Raw genomic sequence first — 27,243 nt, 5'->3', positions numbered from 1 at the left:
CTGAACAGCCCCAATTTTCTCATCCTGTCTTCATAAAAGAGGTGCTCCAGCCCCCTGATCATCCTCGTGGCCCTCATGGATGTGAGATCTGTGGATTTTCTTCCCCAAACTGAGTCGCTTGAGGCCATAAAAAAGATCAGCACTAGTTCGCTGTAGAGCAACAATTACCTGGAGAGTAAGATCCAGGCCCAGCCACTCTCCTTCAGCTGCAGTTTCCTGGTTCTCATAGCTTTACAGTCTGTATTACATTTAGGAATTTATACTTTGGTGGCATCACAACAGTTAGGCTCCTCTGTATTCCTTCTTTTTCCTCCACAGGCAGATGTAACTTGAGGAGCAGTCTACACAGAACCAGCAATCTAGCACCTCCTCACCAGCACATTCTCTGACTTTACTGAAGTATTTTTTTACCAATTATTCTGATTCAACCATTTGTTTAAAATTTCAGATGTTACCACCTGAAATAAACACGCTTTCCCTTTTGTCCTGTCCTCCTATCACTGCTTTAAATAGGTTTTACATGGAAAAAACCCCAGATTTTTAGATGCAAATATCAATAGAGTACACCTTGGTACACCACTCATGGTACAAGAACAAAACCAGAGTCTTTCGAACAAGTAAATCGTCATCTCAGAGCAATTTGCTTCATTCCAACGTAGCCCAAAAGAGAATGACAAAATAAAATATAACAGTGAATTAAAATTGTATACAAACTCCCGATTCCCTAAACAGATAAAAAACTACAATTAGTAAACTATCATTAACAGTACACTAGTGTAGTATAACAGTGTACTATTAAGAGAAAGACGCAAGTCTTTTAGGCATACAGATATATAGGCAACTAAACCATACATTTCTAACATGCAAAACTGCAACAAGAAACTACATTCCACATGAGTCTGGCAAAAGTTTTTATACAGGCAAACTGAAAATCCCTTAAATTACCACACAGACCTTGGTACCTGGCAGAAATGACTCATAACTAAAATACTCCTATTAAGAGAGGTCACTAAGTGCTTTGAGGCTTTTGAATCAGAAGGACTTGTCATTCGCAAACAGCTCTATGCCAGTTCAGCACATCATTAGTGTATCACTGCAGTGAAAAGAAACAGTGGCCAAAAAAAGAATAAACTGAATAATACTATAAATATATTTAACAGTGAGTGTGGTGAGGGTTAGGGTGAGGAAAATGCCTTGTATTTCATAAAGAACAGTTTAATATACATTCATTGTTTAAGTCTCCTTTTAAAAAACCCTAACCAAACAAAACCAAACCTCAGCCGTCTTCAGGACTATACAACAGATATACCTCAGTAAACAATCTGAATCCCTTATTTTTACTTTCATGACATTAAAATGTGTCATGTCAAGCCCCAGTGAGCAGAAGAATACTTGATCAGATGTGTGTACTTGGTAACTTCCTTGTCCAAACAAAAGACTTGGAAGATCATCTTTAAGGCCTTTGTTTCTTATTTAAGCAGTTAGTCCACACCAACAGCTCTCCAGAACATCATCCAAACAAAACCTGGCTCAGACATTTTAAAATAGTTGGTTTTGTTGTTTAAAAGACAAAAAAAAAAAAAAAAAAAGGGAAAGAATTTACTGAACTCATTCTTACCGCTTTCAAGAATTTGTGTGCTTTTCTAAATGCAATACTTTTAATAGAGGACAATATAGGCAGAAATCCAGAAAACAAATACAAAGCACAAGTGATGACAGTGAATATCATTTTTGAGCCTCAGTTTCAAAGACTGTTTCTGTTGAAATTCTGTTTGATGAAACACTGAAAATACGTACCAGAAAACAGCTGTAACGCAAAGAAACCTTCCCTCACAAGCAATCATGTTAGTTATACATCACACAATGCAACATGGTTACATCCCAACATTCAAAATGGCTTTAATTGTTCCACACAACTGATATTCAGCAGGAAACTGCATGTCATCACATTGCTTGGCCTTTTCATAGACAGTAAGTATTCCCTTTTCCTAACTTTACTCTGTCAGTTTGGCTCTAAATTTGGAGGAAATTGCTGATGCACAGCATAGTCTGGTTGGGTTTTTGCGACACTGACCAAGGCCTTGATCCTATCACTTGTTCCTCCAAACAAACCTTAATACCTTACGTAAGTACCACTGCATAGAATCACAGAATAGTCAGGGTTGGAAAGGACCTTAACCCTAACCCTAACTATTCTTGTGAGGGACACCATGTGCAATCACCTATCCCATGGGCAGGGACACGATGTGCAATTTAATATGAGATTTAGGCTACAGCCATTCACTAATACAGTAAATAACTGCAATACTCATTTTTGAGGACACACCAGAAGCCAAACAATTTTTGGAAATTACTTTGGGAAAGCATAAAAATACCTATTTTTACCTGTCTAGCTGTAATCCCAAGTTTCCTAGTGCAAATTTATGGCATGTACTATTCAAATAAATACAGATTTTGTTTGCTAAACCTCATTTGTTACACCATCCTAAAAAGAATATGTATTTTTGATTTATTAATGTAATTTAAAAGTGGTAGACACTGTGTGTTAAAAGGATTAAGTCACTAAATCCAAGTTGTTCCCTTTATACATATTACACAAAGTAAAACATAATGTTAAAATGTGTCAGAATAAAAATCTATAGTGATTCTGGAAGAATTAAGAAAGCTGAAAAGTTATTTTTTTGTTGTTACATGGTATTAGATATTGCTATCAACCACTCCTTCATTCTTCAGGTCATAGTTTTACTACAAAAATCATGAGACCAACCAAAGATATTTTTGTTCCCTAACCAAAGCTGCAGACACTTCCTCTTTTTTCCTCTGACTGAATTTGACATTTTCACTAGAAATGTGTCCACTGAGGTAAGAAAGGGTTAAATGTTTACAGAATGTCTCAGCTATGGAGCCACTTCCCCTGCCAGTTTGTTCTGGCTCCTTTGAAGCTGCAAGAAAGCCTCAGATTTTTTGTTTTGTCCCGTCCTATTCCAGGCCATATTTATCACAGCATGGTTCAGCTATTCCTACTTCGGCTGCATTTTGTTGTTCTTCATTTTCCACTTTTTCTTCATCATTCTTTGTTTGCAGTAATTTCTCCTCAGCTTCTTTGCAGCCACACCTTCATTTCTAGCAGGCTTAGCAGGATTGCCTTTTGTTTCCATAGCTACTGGCTTTCCCTCATAGGGTGTGTCAGACTGTCCTTTCGCCCCAGTCATCTAGACACAAATGAAGAAAGAAGAAGAAATAATCAAACCCCGCCAAACAAACTAGAATTAATAATCTTCAATCTGTATTAAGCACAAGCATGTACAACTACCTTCAGAAAACTGCCTTCTCCTCCTTGTCATTCCAGCCAGGCTCAGAGGCCACACTTTCTCTTCCTGCCACCTTTCTTGCCTACACACCTGCATTTCCTCTGGCAGAAACTGAAGTTTATGAGGTAATGAGGAACTCTATTTTACCTCTTATGAAGTCAGGATATGGCTAAAACATGTAAACTTGGCCTAAAAAGCATTTAATTGTCCACTAAGCTAGACATAGTTAGCATGTGGCTTTTACATAAATGTGTAAATCTATGCTAAAGAAAAATAATGCTTGAGAAACTTCTTACTTCTGAAGTGTTGTACTACATGTTCATAATGCTAGAGCTGACAGTGGGATCTCTGGGAAATTTCCAAAGCATCACTTCTTCAACAGCAGAAATTACAAAGCAGGCTATATTCCTAAAAAATTTCCACAAAATTTCTATCAAAAGCTTCTTAAGATGCAGACAATTCATTCTTCTTCCCATCATAATTCCTATTCTATTAAAAAAACAACAGCAACAAAAACTGCTAATCTGCTTTTCCATCAAGACAACTACTGACCTGTTTCCACATGGGTTCCTGGGGTGCAGGTGGAAAGGTGCATGGAACTCTTCCATGACTGATGTGATAGGGTAAAGGGAGGCTGGGATCTAGTGGCACCCATGGGACTGAAAGAGTGGCAGGTACAGTGGGCAGATCACAATGAGCTTTATGTAAGTTATATGATGCTCTTGTCATCTTGTCAAGTGAACTCTTGTAAATTGCAACTGATGAATCTCCTGCAGCATGAGTCAGTAAGTAAGAGCCCTCCTGCAAACTAGAAAGATAAAGTTCAAAATGAAAAATACTATTTAAATGTTTTTGTTTTGTTTAATTTGATCAGAAAAGCTGCTAAATTCTCCATGCAAAAGAAACATCTCCAGATGTTTACTTATCAGTCCGTGTTTTCTAAAAAGGTCATGGACAAAAAAGCATGAATTAAACTGTATCAATAAATACATACTGATTCATGTGTTTATAATGTGTTCATAACGTACTAATTTATCACCAGTGTACAGATTGCCATGATATTCAACAAAATAGTTAAGCATACACTATAAACTACTCATATTTGGCAAACTAATCCTTTAACCAGCACCTTACAAAGCATAATGCATATGTGGACACAGACACAAAGCACAGGTGTGCTTTACATGCACACAGGATTAAACAGGCTTTCTGGAAGATAAATGTCAACCGTCCGTATCAAAAATCTGAGCCCCAAATCACAAAGCTACACAAATTCTTAAGTATGGGAAAACTCTTCAAAGTTTCAAACTTTGAAGTTTGTTCAAACAAAACAGTAGTTCAAATTAAGAGGCTTCATACACAGTGCAAGAAGTCTGCAGTCAGAAAGCCTTGAAGTAGCTAAATACAGAAAAGAGCAAGAGAAAGGCTGCAACGTTCTAGAAAGACCTATGCTGTTGTAAGTCAAGCTGAGCAGAAGGGAACACAAACAGTATTATTTCTGCAGATTAAGCAACAAGACTAACAAAACCTAGAAGTCCAAATTTTAAATGCCAGTCCACACACATAGTATTAAAGCTCACTCCTGTGAACTGTTTCATCAGCTCAGATATGTTGAGTCTCTTTTCTTAAGTGGTTCAGAAAAATCAAGTTCTTATTCTTTTTCATCATTTATACAAAACATGTAATCCTAAACACACTTTTTTACACAGCACTGCATTATGCCATGCTAGACCTAAAAGAATCTGTAAAACATTTCATGTATCTGAAGAAATGAAAACCAAAGACTAGACAAGCATTCTACAAAAGAACTAGGACATGCTAGGTAATGTTGCACACAAACACAATGAACAAGAATGGAGCACTTACTCAGACACTTTCTTCAAAATATGATGAAGTATATTCAATGAATTTGCAGGCCTGTAAAGAAGAAAACAATGACAAAAGTAGTAACTTGTGAGGCTTATGAGAGTTTCAGATTCATTGGAAAACACCTACTAAAAATACTCACTTTATCAATTCAACTTTTTCCCTTAAGGTTTCTGGAGAAATCTTTTCTAGCATAATAAGCTTTGATGTAAAAGCATCAATATGGCCTGAAAAATATTAATTGCATTAATACACTAAAAATAGAAGAGCAAAAATACAAAGCCATAATTTGCAACCTAATGCATTTTAAAAGGAATAAAAACCTTTTGTTCTTTTACAGCACAGAACAGTGGAAAGTATTTATGAGTGTTGCACAATATCAGAAAGTAAAATATCCAGCCACTTGCAGTACAGACGTCTGTATTTGGGCTTTCTCAATAAGGGAGATGCCCATGATTCCAGCACATCTTACATCTTGGGGGATGTCTGGGATATTACAAGCTCATTTTGCCATTGACATCTTATCAGTTCATTTGAGTCTCCTCAAGCTCTTTTGATCCTTATTGCTATGGTTCCTCACCAGACAGATCATGAAAGCTCACCTTTTACAACAAATTGACCTCTGAGTTTAATATACTTCTTTTTCTATTCTGATGTGTTACACGAACAATTGTGTTATTTGATTTTCTGGGGACTCTGTACTTTCATCTCCTGGGTTTTGTTTTCCCCTCCTCACCTGAAAAATGATAATTTACAATTCAGGCCTTGGTCCTGGCTAATTATCACATACTACTTGCCTGTAACACAGCCAGAAACAGCAATTCAAAGCTCTCCTCATCATGTTTTTAAAATAAAGGCTCACAAGAACAGTTTAGCCCATGTTTTCACTTGATAAGTAATAAAGAGCATTAGCATGGCTTATGCACTGATGTGGTGGCTGTGCCTTAGGCTTCGGGTTCTACCTCATGATGAGAGTTTTCCCAGAAATCTGTTCTATTCCAACTCCCAAAAAGAGGATGAGGAAAAGGCGGCACAATAAAATGCAACCTACTCAGTGGAATTTACTACTTTATTACAAATCCACTCTTGTAGGAAGTGTAAATGCTTCAATTGTACAGTTCAAACTGCTAAACGAAAGCATTTCACATTCCAAGCTACACATTACTATCAACTTATGTGATGTGTAAGAAGACCAAGCAAGAACTCTAATTTTAATATATCTGAAATTCAGTAGGACAACTAATTTCTTTTAATCACTGTACATTTGATACTTTCCTTGATATCAGTATTTGGTGCAAGACTAAGCAGCTAGATTTAATATTCTTCATAGCTGACCAGAGGAAAAGAAACTTGAAGTCATTATTAAAATAATAATTAAAAAAAATCTGTGCTTTCTATTTCTTATCAGCCTCTCCTAAACCAGAAACCTTTTAATTTCTAAACTCAGTGATAGCATAGCTGGGGAAACTAACTACTCATACCTTATTTATATTACTGTATTTTATAGTGGACAAGTGACTGCTTGAAAACACTTGACATTCAGTAAGTTACCCATAACAGTAAGGACTTCTTTCCAACCTTTAAATAATCTTTATTTAAAGGCCAGTATTATCCTAATCAAGTGAAGATAAACTAGTCTTTCTGCAGTACGTTTTGCTTAGGCACTTAGTGCAAATAAGTAAATAATCATCCGGGTAAAATGTTTCTATTAATCAGCAAAGTTTATCACAACTTTATTTACTGCTTAGATCAAGTACCAGTATCATACTTGGGAAACAAGTCACAGAAATTACTCCTTTTGCAGAGGCAGGATTTCCTATCTGAGTAGCAAGGGAATTTATATCAGCAACTGAGCAAGGTGTGAGGAGGATATCACTCAAGTTTGCTTGATGATAACATCTCTGCCTTTGTGCAAACAACCACCACCTTCTTTGAGAACGTACTAAATAAAAAAATTCAGTTTACGATGACTCCTTGCACTTCCTGCAGGAGCCATCGTTACCCTCCCATTTTCTTTCTCATCTCTTGAGCTAGCAGCACTGCTGAGTCACTGAGCTGAGCTATGAGATTCCTCCCTCAGCCACAGTGATACAACACTGAAGAGCAATGTTGGACAACTACGGGGCACAGACTAAGGTCCAAAGAACTTCCCATCCATACTTATTTGGCAATATAAAAGATTGCTGAGACAGTGAAGGAAGTTTTTTTCAAGATCCAAGAACCCCTAAGCAATTTAACACTGGTCTTTTTTTTTTTTAACAGAGTTAAAAAAAGTCTTTAACAGAGGTCTGCTACATGCTCAGAACTTCCCATTTTAGAGGCTTCACTTAAGATCTATATAGTCTCAGAACTGTCTGAACACAAATGGCAAGTTGTAAGTACTGTGTTAGTAATGTTTTCAAACTTTCAGTACTTTCACACTCATACTGTAGGCTATTTTTAAAAAGAGCAGCAAGTCTATGGCTTTACTGATTTTAAAAATCCTTGATCATAGGATGCAATATTTCACTTAAAATAATTCAAATTATAACACAATTCGACAAGTGACGTTTGCCTGTCTGCTTACACCAAACATATGATAGCAGTAGTCTTATTTCAGGTATCAGATTAGTGAAAAAGAAGTTGTCCACAATACAGGGATATTCTCACCTTTAAAGCATGGTCCCTGGAGTTTAAGGACAAACAAAGAGCCATCTAACTAACTTCAGCAAAGCATTTGACACAGTCTCCCACAGCATCCTCATAGCTAAATTGAGGAAGAGTGGCCTGGATGGTCGGGTGGTGAGGTGGACTGCAAACTGGCTGAAGGAGAGAAGCCAGAGAGTTGTAGTCTATGGGGCGGAGTCCAGTTGGAGGCCTGTATCTAGTGGAGTGCCTCAAGGGTCAGTATTGGGACCAGTATTATTTAATATATTCATCAATGATTTAGATGAGGGAATTGAGTGTACTATCAGCAAGTTTGCTGATGACACTAAGCTGGGAGGAGTGGCTGACACGCCAGAAGGCTGTGCTGCCATCCAGCGGGACCTGGACAGGCTGGAGAGTTGGGCAGGGAGAAACTTGATGAAATATAACAAGGGAAAGTGCAGAGTCCTGCATCTGGGCAGGAACAACCCCAGGTTCCAGTATAGGTTGGGGAACGACCTGTTAGAGAGCAGTGTAGGGGAGAGGGACCTGGGGGTCCTAGTGGACGGCAGGATGACCATGAGCCAACACTGTGCCCTTGTGGCCAAGAAGGCCAATGGCATCCTGGGGTGTATTAGAAGGGGGGTGGTCAGTAGGTCGAGAGAGGTCCTCCTTCCCCTCTACTCTGCCCTGGTGAGACCGCATCTGGAATATTGTGTCCAGTTCTGGGCCCCTCAGTTCAAGAAGGACAGGGAACTGCTGGAGAGAGTCCAGCGCAGGGCGACAAAGATGATTAAGGGAGTGGAGCATCTCCCTTATGAGGAAAGGCTGAGGGAGCTGGGTCTCTATAGTTTGGAAAAGAGGAGACTGCGGGGGGACCTTATTAGTGTATATAAATATATAAAGGAGGAGTGTCACGAGGATGGAGCCAGGCTCTTCTCAGTGGCAAACAATGATAGGACAAGGGGTAATGGGTACAAACTGGAACACAAGAGGTTCCACTTAAACTTGAGAAGAAACTTCTTCTCAGTGAGGGTGACGGAAACCTGGAACAGGCTGCCCAGGGAGGTTGTGGAGTCTCCTTCTCTGGAGACATTCAAAACTCGCCTGGACACATTCCTGTGTAACCTTATCTAGGTGCTCCGGCAGGGGGATTGGACTAGATGATCTTTTGAGGTCCCTTCCAATCTCTAACATACTGTGATACTGTAACTAAATCAGGACACTTGCAACACTGTATTTTTCACAGCTCCCAGAAATACAACTGAAAGGCTGAATTTCACAACTACTTTGCATTATTTCTCAACCAGAGCAGGAAAAATCCCTAACTAGAATGACAACAGTTTCCTATTGAAAGCCATGGTGGATGGTATTTCGTAAAATGGATCAGTTAGTTCCACATGTCTTTTTACCTACCTTTATTAGAAACTACATCGCAGTGCCAAAAATCTGCAGTCCCCAGTTTGCCTACCTGCATCAGTCACATATTCTGTCAGTATCAGAAGCTGGTGACATGCTGAGAGTCCAACTCTATTTCTAGCAGACTTTTTTAGCAGTGGCGGGAGGGGGCCTGCCCAATGCATACTGCACAGTACTGATTTACTGTGCAGAACAGTGCCAACCCACAGCCATCCCGTGCTTCCTCAGAGCACACAGAAGGAGAACCCCTGTGGATCCCAGGGTTTGCTTCTGGAAGAAGCATATCCAAGAGCTGAAAAACATCACTGGAATGACCAGTGTTTCTCAATCCCACAGAAAGAGAGTGCCTGTTGGAGGTCAGGCCAGTGAAGCCTGTCAGCCAAAGGCTCCACATCCCTTTCACAGCCAGCAGGTATCTACTGAGGAACCTCTCCATCAGAAGGGAATGGCTGTTTATGCTAGAACAACTCCTGCAGCATGCAGTCTGCCTCCTCCACTCCCCAGAGCCTCTATAAAAAGGGGTGTTTGCTGGATGAGCTGTCTGCAAACTTCTGTGCACAAGCCATATGTTAAGTATCCTGTAACTGTTGGGAGATTAGATAAGACTTCACATTCCTTCAGTTTGTGTACTTTGTAAGCAGATTAGTGCTCTCTCCAGTTCCACTATTTCCTCACACTGCTTGTGACTCATTTCTGTGCAATTCAGTACACTGCTGGGTTTGCTATTAAAGAGACAAATGCTTCAGTACTTCAGTACTGTCCATTGAGATATAATTAGAAATAGAGAAATGTGTACATTAGTATCAATTTATGATGATTTTTTTAGGGAATGGAAAAACCACAGCAAATGCTGCTTTTAAAATTTAAAATTAGGAACAATTTCCACCAAATACGGAGAGCAGACAAAGATTAATGCAAGTGGCAAAACTATCACCTCAAATACATTAGATTTCACACAAACCTTAAAATACTATCATAGGAGGCAAAAAAAAATAAATTAGGAAAGAGAGGACTCAGCATTTCTAAAATAGCATTCTGATGTGGGCCTCTAACAGCAAAAGTGTAACTGAGTGCCCAAGTGGAAAGGTTAGGCAACCACAGCCACAACTGCTGCCATAACAACCGTAAAAAACAGTCCCCACTCAGAACACAGCCGCTCCCTGTACAACCAGGGCTGCCCTCAGCCTGCAGCAAGGGCCAAATATACTGTAAAATGCCTTCTGACTAACCACTTTGTTGCAGATTTTCTCATACAAGATAACTGGTATCAGAGAGCTCTCTATATATTAAAAGGGTTGTTAATATCATCTGGCAACATTCTTTAAATGCCTCATTTTAATTTCTCTACAGGACATACATATCCTAATAGACATAAAAAAAACTTTCCTGACATTTAAAATGTCATTGTACAAACACATATACAGCACTTTCCTCAGGATATTTGTTAGTGAAACTTTCCCTTGTAATGCTGCATTCCTAGTGTGCAGCATGGTTTATGTGACTTTGGATAAATGGCCTTCACAAGTAAGATTTCTTTCTGATAACACTTCCATGATTTTATCCCTGCTTTACTGTCTTTTTATTTTCTGTGCTCAGAATTACAACTGTCATCTCTTCTTCATGAGATCTGTAGTTTCCTGTTTATTTCTCATTGAAGGTATGTTCCTTCTCATTCCTAAATTCTATTACATTGCCTCCTGTTTCCATCTGACACATAATACAGGACAGGACTATCAAGACCATCCCTTTGACAGGGATGTTTCAAGTCATGTCATGTATTAGGAAATTAAATTTCATGGATCAGTTAGAAATGGACAATAGAAAACCTGGAAAATGTGTTTAAGTCAGATCATTCAGTGTTCAGAACTCCTGAGGAATATCATAACTATGGAAAGATGTTTTCAATAAATTTATTCTTTGTCTTTTTCTTCTTCCTGTTTGGAATTTTATTTCTGCAGAGCCAGAAAATTATATCCAGTACCTTAGATGTAAGACACATGTACGCTGTTTTTAAAGCATGCACTATCTCTTATTTCTGAACGATGGAACTTGGTTCAGCCCTATCTTGCTTGGTTTTCCTCATTCTTTTGTGTCTTTATCTGTCTGCACGTTATCAGTGCAGAAATATGAACACTATCGCCTGTTTTCAAAGAAAAATAAGTAACATTTGACCTTTTCCCATACTGCAACCTCAAAGGCCAAGGAATCAGTACCCTCCGAGCCACATACCTGATCCTCTGTCTTCTATTTTGGTATGTAATAACAAATGTATTTAAAGTGATTTCACAAAATGCTAAGATACACCCATAGCTCACAAGTCATCAAGAAATATTTTTACCAGACCTGTGATAATTAATATTGCATATAAAAAAAATCCAGAACCAAAAACCCCGCCTCCCCAAGCCCAAAGATACTTTAAGTCATTAAGATTACTAACTTCAGAGAACTAAATCTACACTTTAGAGATACATTTGTCTTTGAAAGGCAAATAAATGGAGTCCCTGAAAACAAAGATTACTGGATGCTCCTCATCTAAATCCAAAGTTGAAATAGCCTAATTCACCACCCAACAGAAATTTTAGACAAAGCGCTTCTAAGATAAAAGTGAAAACCAAAATTGGAAAGTTAAAATAAATAAGGAAGTATGGAATATACCTTTAATAATTTTTCTCTTCTATTACTCTGTGAATATTCACTCACACACATTTCTAAAGCAAAAATCAACACATGGAACTTACCAATATAAAATAAGCATTCAGAATGCAACATTCTTTCTGTCCACAACTGACATACTTCACTTTCTGTAAGAGCTTCCACACCGTAATAGGCTTGATACTCTAGTTTCGGCAACAGGAATATTGGTGTATGCTATAAAAGTGAAGATACAAGAAAAATCATCACTCACTGACAAAAAACATCCACAACTGAATTACATTTTGCAGCTGATAATCAGCATAGTCTTCCATTACAGATGAAGCAACAAAGGCATCCCACAGATTTTGTATGATGGCTCCCACTCTATGAACTGCACAGTACTTCAGACTACAGAGCCTCTCTGTAGAGGAAGGTGAAATGCCTGGGCAAGCTTTTACACACAATCTAATTGTGCCATTCAGTCATTTTTCCAGATGTTATTTTGAAGTTCACACTTGTATGCTCTACTGCCCTCTGCAGGAATTCCATAGGATCTACATTAATATATTCCCATTTGCTTATTATTCCTGAAATCCTGCCATTTATTCCCCTTGTCAGAATCTCACTTGAAATTAGAACCTAATGTTTGGCCTCTCCTTTGAGCTCAGAGGCCAACCTTTGCATGTTAATACAAACACAGAAATGTAACCCTCTTCTCACTGACAAATCAGAGTTTAAATTCCAGCAGGGATTTTAAAAAAGAAACAATGATCAATTTCTGATTAACAAACTAAGCAGCTACTCACAGGCATTTATATCAGTGGATCAATAGCAAAGAGATGGCTTTCCTTCAAAATAAGTTTCTGAGACAGAATCTTAGAAGTAATCCAAGTTACAAAGATCTATTTCCATTTAAATAGAACATAAACACATCACAAAATGCCTGCCTACCACAATTCTGGTATTCTGGGGATGGAAATACCACATCAGATCCGTTGAATAATTCAGAGGACTCTTGACAAAATAATAAATTACTGAGGATTCCAGAATGAGCGTTCCTTCTCCTGATGTTACAAGTAATATTTGGATGATGCCTGCATTTAAAGCATTTTATTCCATAACAAAAACTATTTGCTAAGATGTACACCATGGTCTTTTCAAGCAGAATGAATAGGATCTCTTTTTATCTTTAAATGTGCCCCCTCTGTTGTTTATTCTATTTCGTATTTCTCTGCTTAACTAGGTATAACAGCAAGGCTGCCTCCTGCTTGAGAATCTTTATGATCACGAACATTCTCAAAGCCTCGGGCTAGAACCCTAATTACTGCATTAACTTTCAAGAATAGTTCAAACTGACATTAGTTTACATGAGTATAATTAGCCATGCATACTACTGTAATGCAGCTGTGGTACAAAATGCAGAATCAAACTTGCTTCTCTTCTAATCAAGTAGGTTTAAAGAAATCATAAATTATTCTTCCCTCTCTTCCTACAGCAAATATTTACTGAAAGAAGACACACACTGTAGAGTTACAATTAAATGTACTAATTGTCAGTGAAAACACAAATGCCATGAAGGGCTGGGAACACCAGGGATGCCAGCTGAGCACAACTGTTCAGAACAAACCCAACAAAGCTAACAGCAAAACCCGTACCTTTTGGCCTTTTTTCTTCTTATGGTTTCGTGGCAATGACTTCACTTTTTGCACGCTGCACCGCACAAGTAACAACAGATCATTCAAACTGAACAGCTTATACACAAGGTTGCCATCCTGAGGTGCTTTATACTCTGAAGGGTCTTCCTCAAGCATCTGAAGTTCATTTGGCAGCTTTCCTACAGAAAATAAATAAAACAGAGAATTACAAACTTGTACATTCTTTACCATGAAGCCAACAGCTTTTCTGGTTGGTGTTTCTTTGGTTGGTTGGGGTTTTTTTGTGTGGGTTTCTGTTTGTTTGTTTGTGGTTTGTGTTTTTTTTAATGGGATCTGTTTTGTTTCCTAAGATTTTGGAGTGAAAACAGTCTCAATAAGCCTAAGAAATAATTTTTGTATTAAAACCCCCATAATTTGGAAAATGTCTGCTATACCATTTAAGGAGGCTGTTTTTAAATATTCCCCTAAATTTTATTCTAATCATTTGATTTCTTACTCAAACCGAGCTGTGAGACTCCATTCTGGTACAAATGGGGTTCAAAGGCTGATTTTTAAGCCACAGCCCCTTAGCACAAAGGAAAGAAAAATCTGATTTACAATGACTGCCTCCTGAGAGCCACCATTCATTTAAGAGTTACTGAAATAACTCAAGCCTCAGGTTTGGATGGTAGCATAAGCCTCTGTTGCAAACCAAGTTTGTTTCAACCTCAAAAGAAACATTTATTAGATCTCCAAGTGCAGCTTTGAGGTAGGTTAACAAACATCCCTGCATCCCTTAAAGATATTTTAACAAGTTGTTTAAAATAAATAAGAATAAACTCCAACTTGTTTAACATTATTCATTGAAAATTTATCCAGTTCTGGTTTTTATCTGCAGGTATGTGTCAAAATTACAACCACAGATGGGTATGGCTGTGGCACTATGAATAAATACACATAACATTAAATTCAGTATACATTCTTGCAAAGATGCACATAAATTCTGCATGAGATATTATCACCCAAGTGACCAGAAATAATTTTCTGTAAAATATTTAACTCAGTTTTGGCTTTCTGCAAAAAAATCAAGCAGAGAGGTTTATCAGCTTGCTATAGAAACTTTCAATTTGTAGAATTAAGCTTCCTATTCTTTTGCAGTCACAGAGCCTCTTAGCGATATTGCTTTCACTGCCTCTATAAAAAATAAAAACAACCAAAAAACCAAAACCCCTATCATCTAACATCTGAATTCCATATTCTGGCTTTTTAAGAGGAGAAAAAGGAAGAGTACCATCCCTTCAAACTGAGGGAGGACATAGGATTTTTAGTAACTACTAAAATTCAGTTAAATCAGTAAGAATATTGGAAGTGGTCACACAACTTCAACAGAGTTAATCGTGCTGTTTCCATTACAGATCAAGTAATTAATTAATTCCTATGTGATGAAATGCACAGCTAGTCAGAAAACACCAGCAAAATACATCTTTTCCCCATCAAAAAGCATTGATTCACTGGAATTAAGCATTTGAGAAAGAGTTTATCTCCTGATGCAACCTGCCTGGTTTCCTGTCAATTTACCTAACACAATAAAGTGCTTCTAACTTCAGTTGTACAGAGCTCAGAAGCAGCCCAGGCATGTGAGAAAAACCCGCACAGTTCACGGAACCTAGGATCTTCAAGACTTCTAGTTTTTGGTTAAAGTCTAAGAAACAGCAACTGAACTAAGAGTCTCAGAACTTGAAACATGCAAATTTCAAGCTTTCTCTCAAGTTTTAATTGCATAATATGATTAAACTGTTCTACAGAAAATGTAAAACAATTCCACTGCTGATTGACAACAAACTATCTTTTCAGACCAGACTACTCAAATATTTGAATTTCTGACGAAAAGTAACTCATTTTACTGCCAAATGATTTTGTTTCCTTATTTAAAAACTTATCTAAACCAACTTAAAAACACCTAAACAATTATGTCACATCTCTAAATAAATGTAACAGAGGTACTAGCAGGATATTCTTCAGATGATGGAGTTAAAATGTTTTGCTGTTAAATTTTACCGAAAATTTGAGATTTTACTCCTTACACAATGAGCACACTTACTTACTCTTTGGCAGTCCCTGAAAAAGCCAAGTCCAGCTACTTCTAGATGAGCTGTTGGGGTCTGAGGCAGGGGCTGGCACAGTTTCTGTGCTGGAGGTCACCAATGATTTTGGAGATTGAGGCACATGGGCTGGCATAGCATTAGAGTTATCACAGCTCACCACTGGCTGTTCATGAGCTTTTCGGGAAGGTGATTTGAGAAGTTCAGTTTGCATTTTCAAGATCTGTCCAACAGGATCAAATTCTTTGAAGAACTTTCTTGTAGCCCTCCTGGAGGCACTTTTTCTCTGATGTACGGTATCTGAGCAATCAGTCATGTTTGCTAATGGAATCTGGGTAGGGGAGGGTGATTTGGCAGCCTCTGCTGAGGTAGGAGAAACAGTGTCTGGTACAGTTGTTTTGCAACAATCAGTGTTTCCACATTCTGTATCAATTATCAAACACTCTTCATCTGTGTCACTACTGCACAAAGAAGTGTAATTCTCATTTTTCGGTGCCATATCAGACTCTTTCTTGTAACTAACAGCATTAGCTAGAGTATTCAGTTTTGTTTCACAGTCCAATACTTCTTTGGTCATAACATGCTGTGCTTTGTTCAGTCCTAGCTCCTCTGAATTAAAGCTTTTATGAGATGAATTTTCTTCAAGGCCCAAGCATAGAATGTCATCTAATGATGGGAGCTGTGTGCTGGCACATGCTGAAACTTCTTGCTCAGAAACTTTAGCAGTGTTACTAACTGTAGGAAAACTACTTTCCATTTTAGAAGTTCTTGAGAGCTTGACTGTTGCTCCAAAAGTTTCCAGTTCTGTAACATCACCATCAAAGTCCATCCCTGTGTCATCTGGAAGAGGAATCTTCCTGTACTGGTAAGTATCTGAAGACATCTTAATATAGAGAGGTATAAATAACAGTAATAATGTTAAACAAAAATAATAATATTAAACAAACAAAACAAGAAATACAATGTATTACAAATGAGAAACTGTCACATTGAAAACATGAAAAATGTTCTACTACCCATATTTTGACTATTGGGAGAGAGAAGCAGTAATTGGGGGGAAAAAATTCCTAAGTTTAATGTGGAATATCTGAAGTCCTAGGGGCCGAAAGGCCTTCCAAAAGACAAATAAAGTACATAGAACTTTTCCCACTTAAATAAACTGATCAAAATACATTTTAATGAGGTGAACATTAAAGCTGAGATGCTGATGTAACAGAAGCATTTAAAGGAACTAGACAGACATTTTAAAACAGGATCTGTAACTCAGCGGTAGAAAAACTACCAACAGGAAACCTAAAATTTCCTTCATTATCACAGAACAAGTAACTAAGGAATTGTAACACAGGCTTTTGGTTTTGTTTGTTTTTATGAAGAGGCGAAGCTACATACATCCCACTGAAACAGACTGTCTTCATCTGGTTTGTCCATCGATACATCAGAAATCGAAACATAAGACTTTTTAGTTGCTAGGAAGTCCATAGGAATTTCATGGAAGATTTGGTTCCTCTCTCTTACTGCCATCTCTTTTCTCAGCAGAGGTGAATCAACATAAACCACTTTAGCTGGTTTGCTACCTTTTCAAGAACAGGAAGAGATTAAGTACATAATAAATGAAAGGAGAAAAGACTGGTGTAAAGTTTAAATAAACAAAATAACCTTTCAGTTATGGTCAAATCCATTCCACATTCATAGTGGAGGAAATTAAAAACTACCCTCTTGCTCACTATCAATAGAAAATAAAATTATATCCAGAGACAGTGTGAATTATTAGGATCCTGCAGCAGCAATAAACAGCACCTTAACAGTCAATCATATTTTAAATGCGGTTCTAAATAGAGAATTTGTAAAATGATAATTTAGGATGCATCATTCCTTATACTGCATTGTATCATCAGATGTATTCTGTTTTCCTAAAAGATTTTTTTTCTTCCTTTGATGAACCTCAATTTTGTTTATTTATTTAGGTCCCACTGCCCAAAAGCGATTGCCATATTTTATAGTTGTTCTAAGCAGTAGCTATGTCCAGCCTCTGCTGCCCCACTCTTTTGTTCAGTCCTTAACACATTTACATTTGAATCATCCATAGACTGACTCACAAATAATGATACCCTGCCCAGTATTATACAGAAAGAAAAGGCATACGTGAACATTGTATCACTGTTTAAGAAAAAGAATAATCTGTGGATGCAATAAGATACAATTAATGCAAGAGGTGGGTTACAGGGAAACGTGGAAGAGGAAGAAGAGAAACCCTACAAGAAATGCTACACATTATTAACATATTCTGAACACTCTTTAGGTATTAACTTTGGATCTAAAAGTTTAAAAACTGTAAAGCTGATAGAGCATATCTTTACGGATAATTCCATGTAGAAAAGTGCAAACTTTGCAAGACCTGTAGATTATCTGACAGTGTATTTACTACTAGTCCTGCTATGCAAATTCATGTGAAATGCACACAATGTGGACATTCCAGGACAACAGCCATTATAAATACTCATCATGAAAAAAACCCTAGTGTATGTAATAAAAAAACCCAGACAACAAGGGGTAACAAGAGGAAATCTATGTTCATATTCCTGATGGGAGTATTTGACAACTGAAGTGTAGCATTCAGATGAGTTAATCAGCTTATTCAAAACATTTCCTGCTGCAATTGGGAGAAGTAATCTCCATGGACATTCATTATTTATTCATTATTCCAGAATGTGATTAGGTCCTTTCAATTACAGAAAATATCTGCTCTTTGTTTTTCCATAAAACCTCAAAATTTCTCTTTAGCTTACTGAAATCAGTTCACTTGATAACAGCTTCAAGCAGTTGTGTTCTTTCCAAGGAGCAGAGCTCAAGGTTTTGAAAAGCAAAAGGATATTGAACTGATTTTTTTCCTCCCTAAATGGAAAACAGCTGTATATCCAAATTCAATGTTAATGTTAGAGATGATACCTCTAGAGGTTGTTGCTATTCTCAGTAACAGGGTATAGAAAACTATGAAATTACCTTGCTATCAGGCCTCCTCAGCAAAGGGCAACCTATACCAATGGGGTTTTTAAATTTTTTTATGATAACTTTGATTAAACATTTTTCTTTACAGAGGTCTCTGACTCCTTACCAGAAAAAAGCTGAAAACCGTTCAGTTTAGGTTGTTGTCCTTAAAGATGTGTTAACTAAATCATTCAAACTGTATTACTTTAATTCCTTAAATTAAAAACATGGAAGTACTTGAAAGAAACTATTTTCTTACAGCTGCATTTTAGAGTGCTTCTGCTTCAGAAAAGGTAAAACATCTGAGCTTATAATTACAATTCTCATTTTCATTAACCTCAGCTTCCTTCTTTTCGAAATAAAACCAAAATTGAACTACTTATTATTGCATGAACTAAACCAGCCTACCTTCTACCTTGCCACACCTCCCCAGCCCAGTTGGTTTTACTGGATTTTCTAGTTTCCTGCTCTTCAGTCTGCTTGAAAAGGTTAAGAGAATATATAAAGATCTTAAAGGACAAAACCGTAATTTTTTTTTGCAAAAACATACTATACCTGCAACAGGGATCTTTTTAACGCAAACTGGAATTTCCCATTGTTCCTTGTAGTTTAGTCCATGATTATTCAGTAAAGTAAATAATGATTGCTTACTTAAAACAACTTGAGGACAGTATTTCAAAGCAAGTTTTTCTGCATTTGAATCTGAACTAATATCCTAAACAGAAAAAAGTTAAGATTTTTAAGTTTTTAATAAAACCACAAAAATGTAAATACATAAGAAAATGCCTAAGCCCAAACAAACATGGATTAAACACCTTTTCAGAAAACTTGACAGTCTAAAATAGTTCTTCTTACCCTCAGGACTTCTTTTGTATGTCAGAAACCTTCACACCTCCATGCATTCATATGTGTGTATAGACACTCACATACACACAGAAGCCAGCTTAGAAATTGCAAGGCAAAGTTTAAGAGGAACAATACTGTAACAAACAGTTACCTATAGGTGTCACAGACAGTGTGTTCCTATTTAAGGACCTCTGTAATGTTTTATTGAGGGAATAGAAGAATCCTTTCAAGAGGGTCCAAAAGGTTACAACCCAGCTTTTGAAGAGGGCATTGTGATTGTTATAAATTAAAACTGTCCTGGTTTAGCAGTAGCAGTCATTTTTTCTACTGGTGCAGTGCTGTGTTTTGACTTTCGACCTGGGAATAATACTGATAAAGCCGATGTTTTCAGTTGTGGGTCAGAATGTTTACCCTGACCAAGGACTTTGTGAGTCTCATGCTCTGCCAGGGAGGAGGAGAAGCTGGGAGGAAGCAGGGACAGGACACCTGACCCAAACTAGCCAAAGAGGTATTCCATACCACAGCACGTCATGCCCAGGATGTAGAATGGAGAGTTCCCGGAAGGGCTGGATCACGGCAGGGTGGGGGTGAGGTACCGGTTGGTGAGCGGTTGTATTCTCTTCCTTGTTATTTCCTTTATCATTATTACTATTAGTGGTAGCAGTAGTGATTTGTGTTATACCTTAGTTATTAAACTGTTCTTATCTCAACCTGTGGGAGTTGCATTCTTTTGATTCTCCTCCCCGTCCCTCCAGGAGCGGAGGGAAGAAAGGTGGGGGGGGAAGTGGACTTCGTGGTTCTGATTTACGGCCTGGGCTTAAACCACGACAAAACCTAAACAAATACTGATACAATATATATTCTTATGCTACAAGAAGTGCAAGATTAGGGAAAAAAACCCCAAACCCTAACAAAAAAAAATGAAGAAACTTGATGCTGCTACATAAAAAGGACCACACTGCTCTTCTCTACAAAATATGCCTTAAAAATGACAATAAAAAGGTTACTTACATTGTGTATAATAGAAGCCTTTTTTTCTGGAGTTATAATACCTGTAACAGTTTTATAATCTGTGGGCAGTTGAACAGGCATGGTAGGGAAATCTGTTTTACCACGTCTTGCCGTTCCCTTGAAGAAATCAAGCAGTATCAGAAAGCAGCTTTAACTGAAATCATGCTGACCCAGCACTGCACTTCTTAAAATGAAAAATATTAAGAATTTGTGCAGGTGCATTATAAAGTTAGTGTTATATAAAAGAAGCCCCACTATTAATGTAATCTTTTTATTGGAAACATACAGGGAAAGGTGTTAACAGCCTTACTACCAAAATAGGTGCCTCTAAGAAAGATGGAGAAAGACTTTTCAGCAGGGCTTGTCAAGATAAGATAAGGGGTGATGGTTTCAAAATAAAAAAGTTGTGAGGCTGGATGTGAGCAAAAAAATTCTTTACAATGAGGGTGGCAAAACACTGACCCAGGCTGCCCAGAGAGGTGGTGGCTGCACCATCCACAGAGACATTCAAGGCCAAGTTGGATGTGGTTCTGAGCAACCAGATCTAGTTGAAGATGTCCCAGCTTGTTGTAGGAGGGTTGGACTAGATGACCCTTGAAGGTACCTTCCAACTCAAACTATTCTATGATTCTATGAAAATAATTTCAGTAACATTTGCATTAACAATTTCAGTTATAAAATATAACCCTTAACTCAAGCATCAAATACTTCTAAAAAACCTGAATACTTGAGTAACACAATCCAGATGTAATTCTACTTGTTTGAAAACAACATCAAACCAGTACTTCTACCCATGATATTACCATTACAAGAAGATTTTTTTCCAGCCTAAATGTCAACTGAGTATGAAACTTTCCTCCCATGATACTTATGATCTCCTGGAGCGTGTAAGACTCAGGATGCGTTTGCACATGTCCAATAGAAGCACGCAGTAATTCCTAACATAAAAAGAAAAAAGTTTATGCAATTGTGTTTTTCATAAGAATTCCAAATAAAAGTTTTTTTCTGCAACTGCAACTTGCATTTGCATATATCTGTGTTCTCTACAGAAAGTATATTTATAAGATTACTCGTAACAGACTTGTTCAACTTGTCCAGGTAGAGACAGTATTTAAAAACCTAAAATACCAGTACAACTCAATAATAATTTTACAATCACTGGTATCAAAACTGAAACATATTCTAAGTTCTCCTCAACCCTTCATATGCAAGGCTAACACTGTACGGACACAGGCTCAGACCCATCATTAAAAAACCAAGAAAATGTTTAGCACTGTGCTAAACCAAGTAATTGTTTTCTTTTCAGTTTGTCTTGGCTTTTAGAGGGACCAGGTATTTTTGTATTACTACCTAGATTACATCAGGCCTAGGTAAAAGTCACAAAAGTAAACACGTATGTGTTGAAATTTGATTTCATGTCAACTTTAGACATTAAATCATGTCTAAAGATAATCTTTTCTGCTATCTTAATTATGTATTTAAAACATTTAGGTTTTATTTAGTAATTAGAATGAGTTTTTTCTGCAAGTATTGTTTAAAACTAAATATGTGTCCCTTTCATTTTGAACTCAGGAGATCAACTTCAAGTTTGGAGACACATTTTGAGACCAGATGACAAAATCACTTTGAAAAATAGTCACAAGATATAAAATTAAAAAGCCAGTCCCAATTTTTAGGAAAAAAGCAAGATTTTTTGTTGTTCGCACATAAGGACTGTATCTTAACAACAGATTTATCTTGGGCATGAAAAAGCACACAACAAAAAGTGTTATGGTGAAATAGAAACAGTCCTTCTGAATTTAACTAAATGCTCTACTCTCTAGTAAACATATTTATTTTTCCATTTTATACTGTAAAAGAAAGTGATGTGGCACTTGCTACTAAAGACCGAATTTTAACAGAAGTATGTAAGTTGGTCATTTCAACTAAGGCAAGAGCCTATGAGGAAAAGAAGCAAGAGCAAGTGAACCCACTGATAGGAAAGTTTAATGAACCTGTATCCTGGAATTCTTTTCCCAAAATGTGCAATTAAACCAAGAATGATATATGAAATTGCATTCATGTTTGATTATAGAATCATCAAAGCAGGTATTTATAACACAGCATGAGCCTGTAGAAATAGATTATAATTAAAGCCTGAGTAACCTCTGATTGAAGTGACTTTGTAACATGCTACTGTGGTTCAGGAAAGCTTAATGTTCTGTCCAGTAGTGTACATTTAGGAGCAGCTTGTTAATGCAAATGCATGCTTAAAATGCAATTTCTCCCTTTTCAAACGTAAAGATGTCATTTACTTAATTGATGACTAAATCTTTGTCAGTACTGTATGCAGAGGCCTCACTTACATCGTATCTTATTGGCTACAACAAACTGTGGGCTAAGCCATGTTGCACAGCGTCAAGGAAATGATGACTTCCCATGTCACATCCCAACACGGAATCAGTAGAAGTTCAGGGAACATCAGATCCCATGAGCAGTGCTTATGTATCTTAATCACAATTCCAAAATGATTATTTAAGAGGAGAAGGAATTAAACACAGTATTTGTAGTTACCTCAGTATAACGTTGTGCATCTTCAGAGATGGTATCATAGTCTTGGGCGCAGCTTTTTGCAGCGTTTTGGGCAAATTTCATAAATTCTGCAATTTCACTGTTTACTACTTCTTTCATTTGCTGGGGGGAGAAGGAAAAAATCTATTTTTTAAGACAGAAGGGAATCCCGTAGGCAGGTATGTAACCAGCAAAACTTCCAGAGAGGTAGTACAGGTGATGGTATGAGGAAGGGCACAGATTCCACTTGCTCCTCAATTTGGCAAGTCTTTGCATATGTTCTGAGTTTCACATAAGTAACAAAATAAAATTTGTCAGGCCCATTTCCTTAAAAAAAAAAATAATCCCAAACAAACAAAACAGGACCCCAGCAAACAGCAAGCTTCCTTTGGTCATACACTGGTGGTTTATAAAAAGAAAGGCTACAAAACATTGTTGGGGAGAGTTTACATGATAAAGCCACAAAGAAATTCGAGCGTAAACTTCATAAGCAATTACATTTTGAGTAACACCACAGTAGGTGCTGATTTGCCCAATAACAACATTCCCATTGTTACAGCATAAAATAAAGGAATTAGCATTAACAAGGAAGCATGGGAAACCAAACGCATTGGCTTAAAAACATTTGCTGATTAATTACATTATACAGGATTGAACTAAAATGACACTTCCTACCAACATGAGACATAGACTTTCATTATTTAAACACTGCTGAAACTGAACAGCAAATGTGACCTTGTGCCTTCCTACTCCCAGAAGCACTGATGTGGCAAGCAGAGAAGGTCAATGCACAGGTCCCCACACATACTAATAAAGAAAGTTCCTATTACAGGGTACCATCAAAGATCACATCAAAATGTATCCATCTCCTAACATTATACAAAGGTGCTACATGCCATTATGAAATGCTAAGTTCACAGTAAAGCCAACTCCTAACTTTCATCTCGTAAAAAAAGTGGGGGTTCTAGGGCGTGGGTGACTGATCAGCTATCAAAGATCTACACTTACCATCAGTTGCTTGGACTACTACTACTAAAAAATACATAGAAAAAACCACCTCCCTTCAACGAACTAACCAAAACCTCTTTCAATTTATATTAAAAATGTTATCCTGAATACTTTCAACCTTTATTATTACTACTATTATTATTCATAATACTACATTGAAAGGTAATTACGACAAATTAAATTTAAAAACATTTCTGCTATATTTTCTTTAACTCTTTGTAACAAAATAAAAATGGATGACTCCCTCTGTGATGTTCATATTTACACACTTACCAGATACGTGAATAATTCTCTCTGACTTGCTGCATTAACTTGAAAATGGTGTGGGTTTTTTGAGTACTTAGTCATCAGATATAGGTATGTTTTCTGCTCCTTCTGAGTCAAACAAGAGGTAAATGGATAGGGGAGTCTAGGTTCTGGAAAAGGATGATCACCAGTTTCGGTTTTAGCCTCCATCTCAAGTGGATCTGCAGCCTGCACGCTACAATTCTGTTTGTTTTCTGAAGAGTTTGCCAATGCCTCTTCATTTTTCTTTGCCTCTCTGAAAGTGAAGTAGTAAATAAAAGACCGCACACTATTCACATTAGCTGTGTGAAAATATTTGCTAATAACACATTGTTACAATTAATAAAGGCAGTCATGCAAGCCTAAACTGCAAATCCAGCAAAACACACTGTAAGATAGTGTACTATTCCAGCTCCTAGTCTGTGTCATAGGAATTTTCTTATTCTGAAAATCCACCTGGACAACCAGACCAAGCCTTACGGCCAACAGCAGGTTTGAAAGATGGAAAACCAAAAAAAGTAGTGTTTTTTATAAAATGGTGTATGTATCGGTCTGTATACTCACAATTGAGGTGACAAGCTCAATATGAAACTCTCACTCTTTGTTCTAGAAACAGCCATTATTAATGAAAACATACAGTCTCCACATTTCACCATTCACTGATGGCTGGTGTTCAGAAACCGTTCAGAAAGGTCTTGCTTATGTATCAAAGTTACAGTAAAGGAGAACAACTTAACAAGAAAAAGCCTTTCTTTCACTGTAAAAGAAGTAAATTAAAAATGCTTAACTGTAACACTGAAATTCTGGATTTCAATGAAGAAATTCCTAAAAACAAGAGTACACAATTCCAGAGTTTAATTTTCTACTGTAAACAATGCCGAAATCAGTGGCCAAAATAATAATACTGGGCTAAGGCAAGGAGTGTAGCTGTCCTAACAGCAAAGAAGTAACATCATTTATTTCATTATTAATAAAATATCAGTATATGAAGGCCATCTTAGTGCTTCTCTATTTAAAATGACTGTTCTTAATAGAGAAAATATTTAAGGTTAACAAAATGAACATTAACTGCTGATCTTGGAAAAAGCCTATTTTTAAGATATGATTTCAGCAGTAGAAAACATCTCCAGTGCCATTCAAACCCAGCAGTATCGCATCTTTAGTTCTTAATAACACTTCACAGCTGTCTCTCTGAATATGAGAATGTGTCCATCCTCATGGCACAAACTGGCAAATTTAATTAAGCTGCAGCAGCAACAAGATGCTGACTCAGATATGCCAATGTAGGAACATCAAGAAATTCTAGCAGCTTAAACTGGCTATATTCAGCACTGAATGAAATGGCAGCACATCAAGATCATTTCAGTATGCAGTGCTGTCACAGTCTTCATCAGGGTGCAAACCAAAATAATCTGACGGAGCTTTTCTGCCCGTATTTACAGCATTATACTTCATTTGAGCCACCAGCTTGAATTTTCCCCCTTCCTTTTAGAAGCAACCTGCCTTCACAGCTTCTATGGCAATAGATACTGGGCAAATTTCCTCCAGCTTTTACTTTCACATTTTGCCCCATTAGGTTCCATTTCTCTTCCCCTAGAGTATGGCCAGACAACCCTGCTCCATTAGTTTCTGATTTTTTCTGTTTGCAGCCTCTCTTCTGGCTATAAACCCACTTCTACCACATAAAACTAAATACAATCCTGCTCTTGAGTTCAGCCATATCTACTGCAGAAACTGTTTTCCTACATTATCTAAAGGAAGAGGTCCCACAGCAACACCCAGCAGCAAGCTGTGGGCATCTCTGCCAGTTCAAGGAAAGTTGCTCCAAGAGAGATGAACCAGAAAAACCTTCTCGAGCTAAAGATGTGCCATGTAGTCTCATGTGTTGTACGCAGGTATTCCCCCCAAATGGACATTTCTAAGTGTCAGTTCACATACAAGAATTCCCCTTCAGAAAAAAATTTCCACATACTGAGCTTCCCTCTTAGAGCACAGTAGCTACCTTGGTCTCCATCCACACTCTTTGTGGTGCTTCATCCACCATGAGACCCTTGCCACTTGTACCTCTCTACCAGATTAATGACTTCTTGAAAAGCCAATAGGCTGAGCAGTCCTCCAACTTCTGAAATCCAGCAGCATGAGCCATGCTTTTCTCTATGTGAAACAAATACTGACTCCAACTCCAGAAAAATGAAATAATACATCAAAACTGCCTGTGCCTACTGTGTTCACATAATTTCATTGCCATTCTTCAACTAACACTCTACACAGTCCCTTCATTATTCAAGGAATTAACTGCATCTCCACTGTACCTAAGACAGTGTTGAGTGTTGGCTAATTCCAAAAGATACAAGTAAAAAGGATTTTTACACTAAAAGGATTTGTACACTATTATCAGCCTACTACTAAGTGAGAAGACACAGACAGACAGCAAAACATTAATTTCTGAAAAGAATTAGGGCTGGTTCATGGGTTACAGGATCCTTACCCTGACCAGTTAAAAGTGTGCGTTAAATTCACCACTCTTTGGTTCGTAAGCAGCAACAAGCACCACCCTCAAAAAATAACCCAAACCCCATTCCAAGACCCCCACATACCACCCAATCCCACAAAAGACCCAAGGTCCCAACCCAGGTTCTTCCTGCTGAGGTTTCACAACAGGTACACATTAATGGCTGGACCAAGGTGTCAGTAACACATCCTGGCACGCCAGATAACACGCAGTTTTCCCCCCAACAGTAAGAGTGTGTATTACTAGGATGACAACAAGCAGCAAAAAATGATAATATACCAGAATATACCTGTTTGATAAATGCCATAATTCAGCAAGGCTCGGAGCCAATGAGTATTTTTCATAAATTTCACGTGAGAAAAACACTTCACTGCCATTTTTTGGTGAAATATCCCTGATAATGAAACAAAAACAAAAACCAAGAACATTGCAATACACAAAACAGTTACAGACCC

The 27,243-nt window shown here is 37.5% G+C and overlaps 1 protein-coding gene across 1 annotated transcript in view; it reads right to left on the bottom strand.

Moving 5' to 3' along the window:
- The window catches only part of LOC308225381 (little elongation complex subunit 2-like), a gene marked incomplete at its 5' end in the record, with an annotated part of 64,239 nt that overhangs the window by 36,077 nt on the left and 919 nt on the right, over positions 1 to 27,243 (bottom strand). The window contains 14 exon segments of the mRNA XM_080626237.1: positions 3,860 to 3,889; positions 3,891 to 4,119; positions 5,178 to 5,228; positions 5,320 to 5,404; positions 11,960 to 12,089; positions 13,511 to 13,689; positions 15,595 to 16,474; positions 16,981 to 17,165; positions 19,132 to 19,291; positions 20,434 to 20,550; positions 21,237 to 21,371; positions 22,987 to 23,106; positions 24,265 to 24,532; positions 27,078 to 27,182. Of these exon segments, the coding sequence (XP_080482363.1) occupies positions 3,860 to 3,889; positions 3,891 to 4,119; positions 5,178 to 5,228; positions 5,320 to 5,404; positions 11,960 to 12,089; positions 13,511 to 13,689; positions 15,595 to 16,474; positions 16,981 to 17,165; positions 19,132 to 19,291; positions 20,434 to 20,550; positions 21,237 to 21,371; positions 22,987 to 23,106; positions 24,265 to 24,532; positions 27,078 to 27,182 (2,674 nt within the window).

Source organism: Psittacula echo (assembly GCF_963264785.1).
Source record: "Psittacula echo genome assembly, chromosome: 10".
In the NCBI taxonomy this organism is placed as follows: Eukaryota; Metazoa; Chordata; class Aves; order Psittaciformes; family Psittacidae; genus Psittacula; species Psittacula echo.
This window is presented reverse-complemented; position numbering and strand designations above follow the sequence as displayed.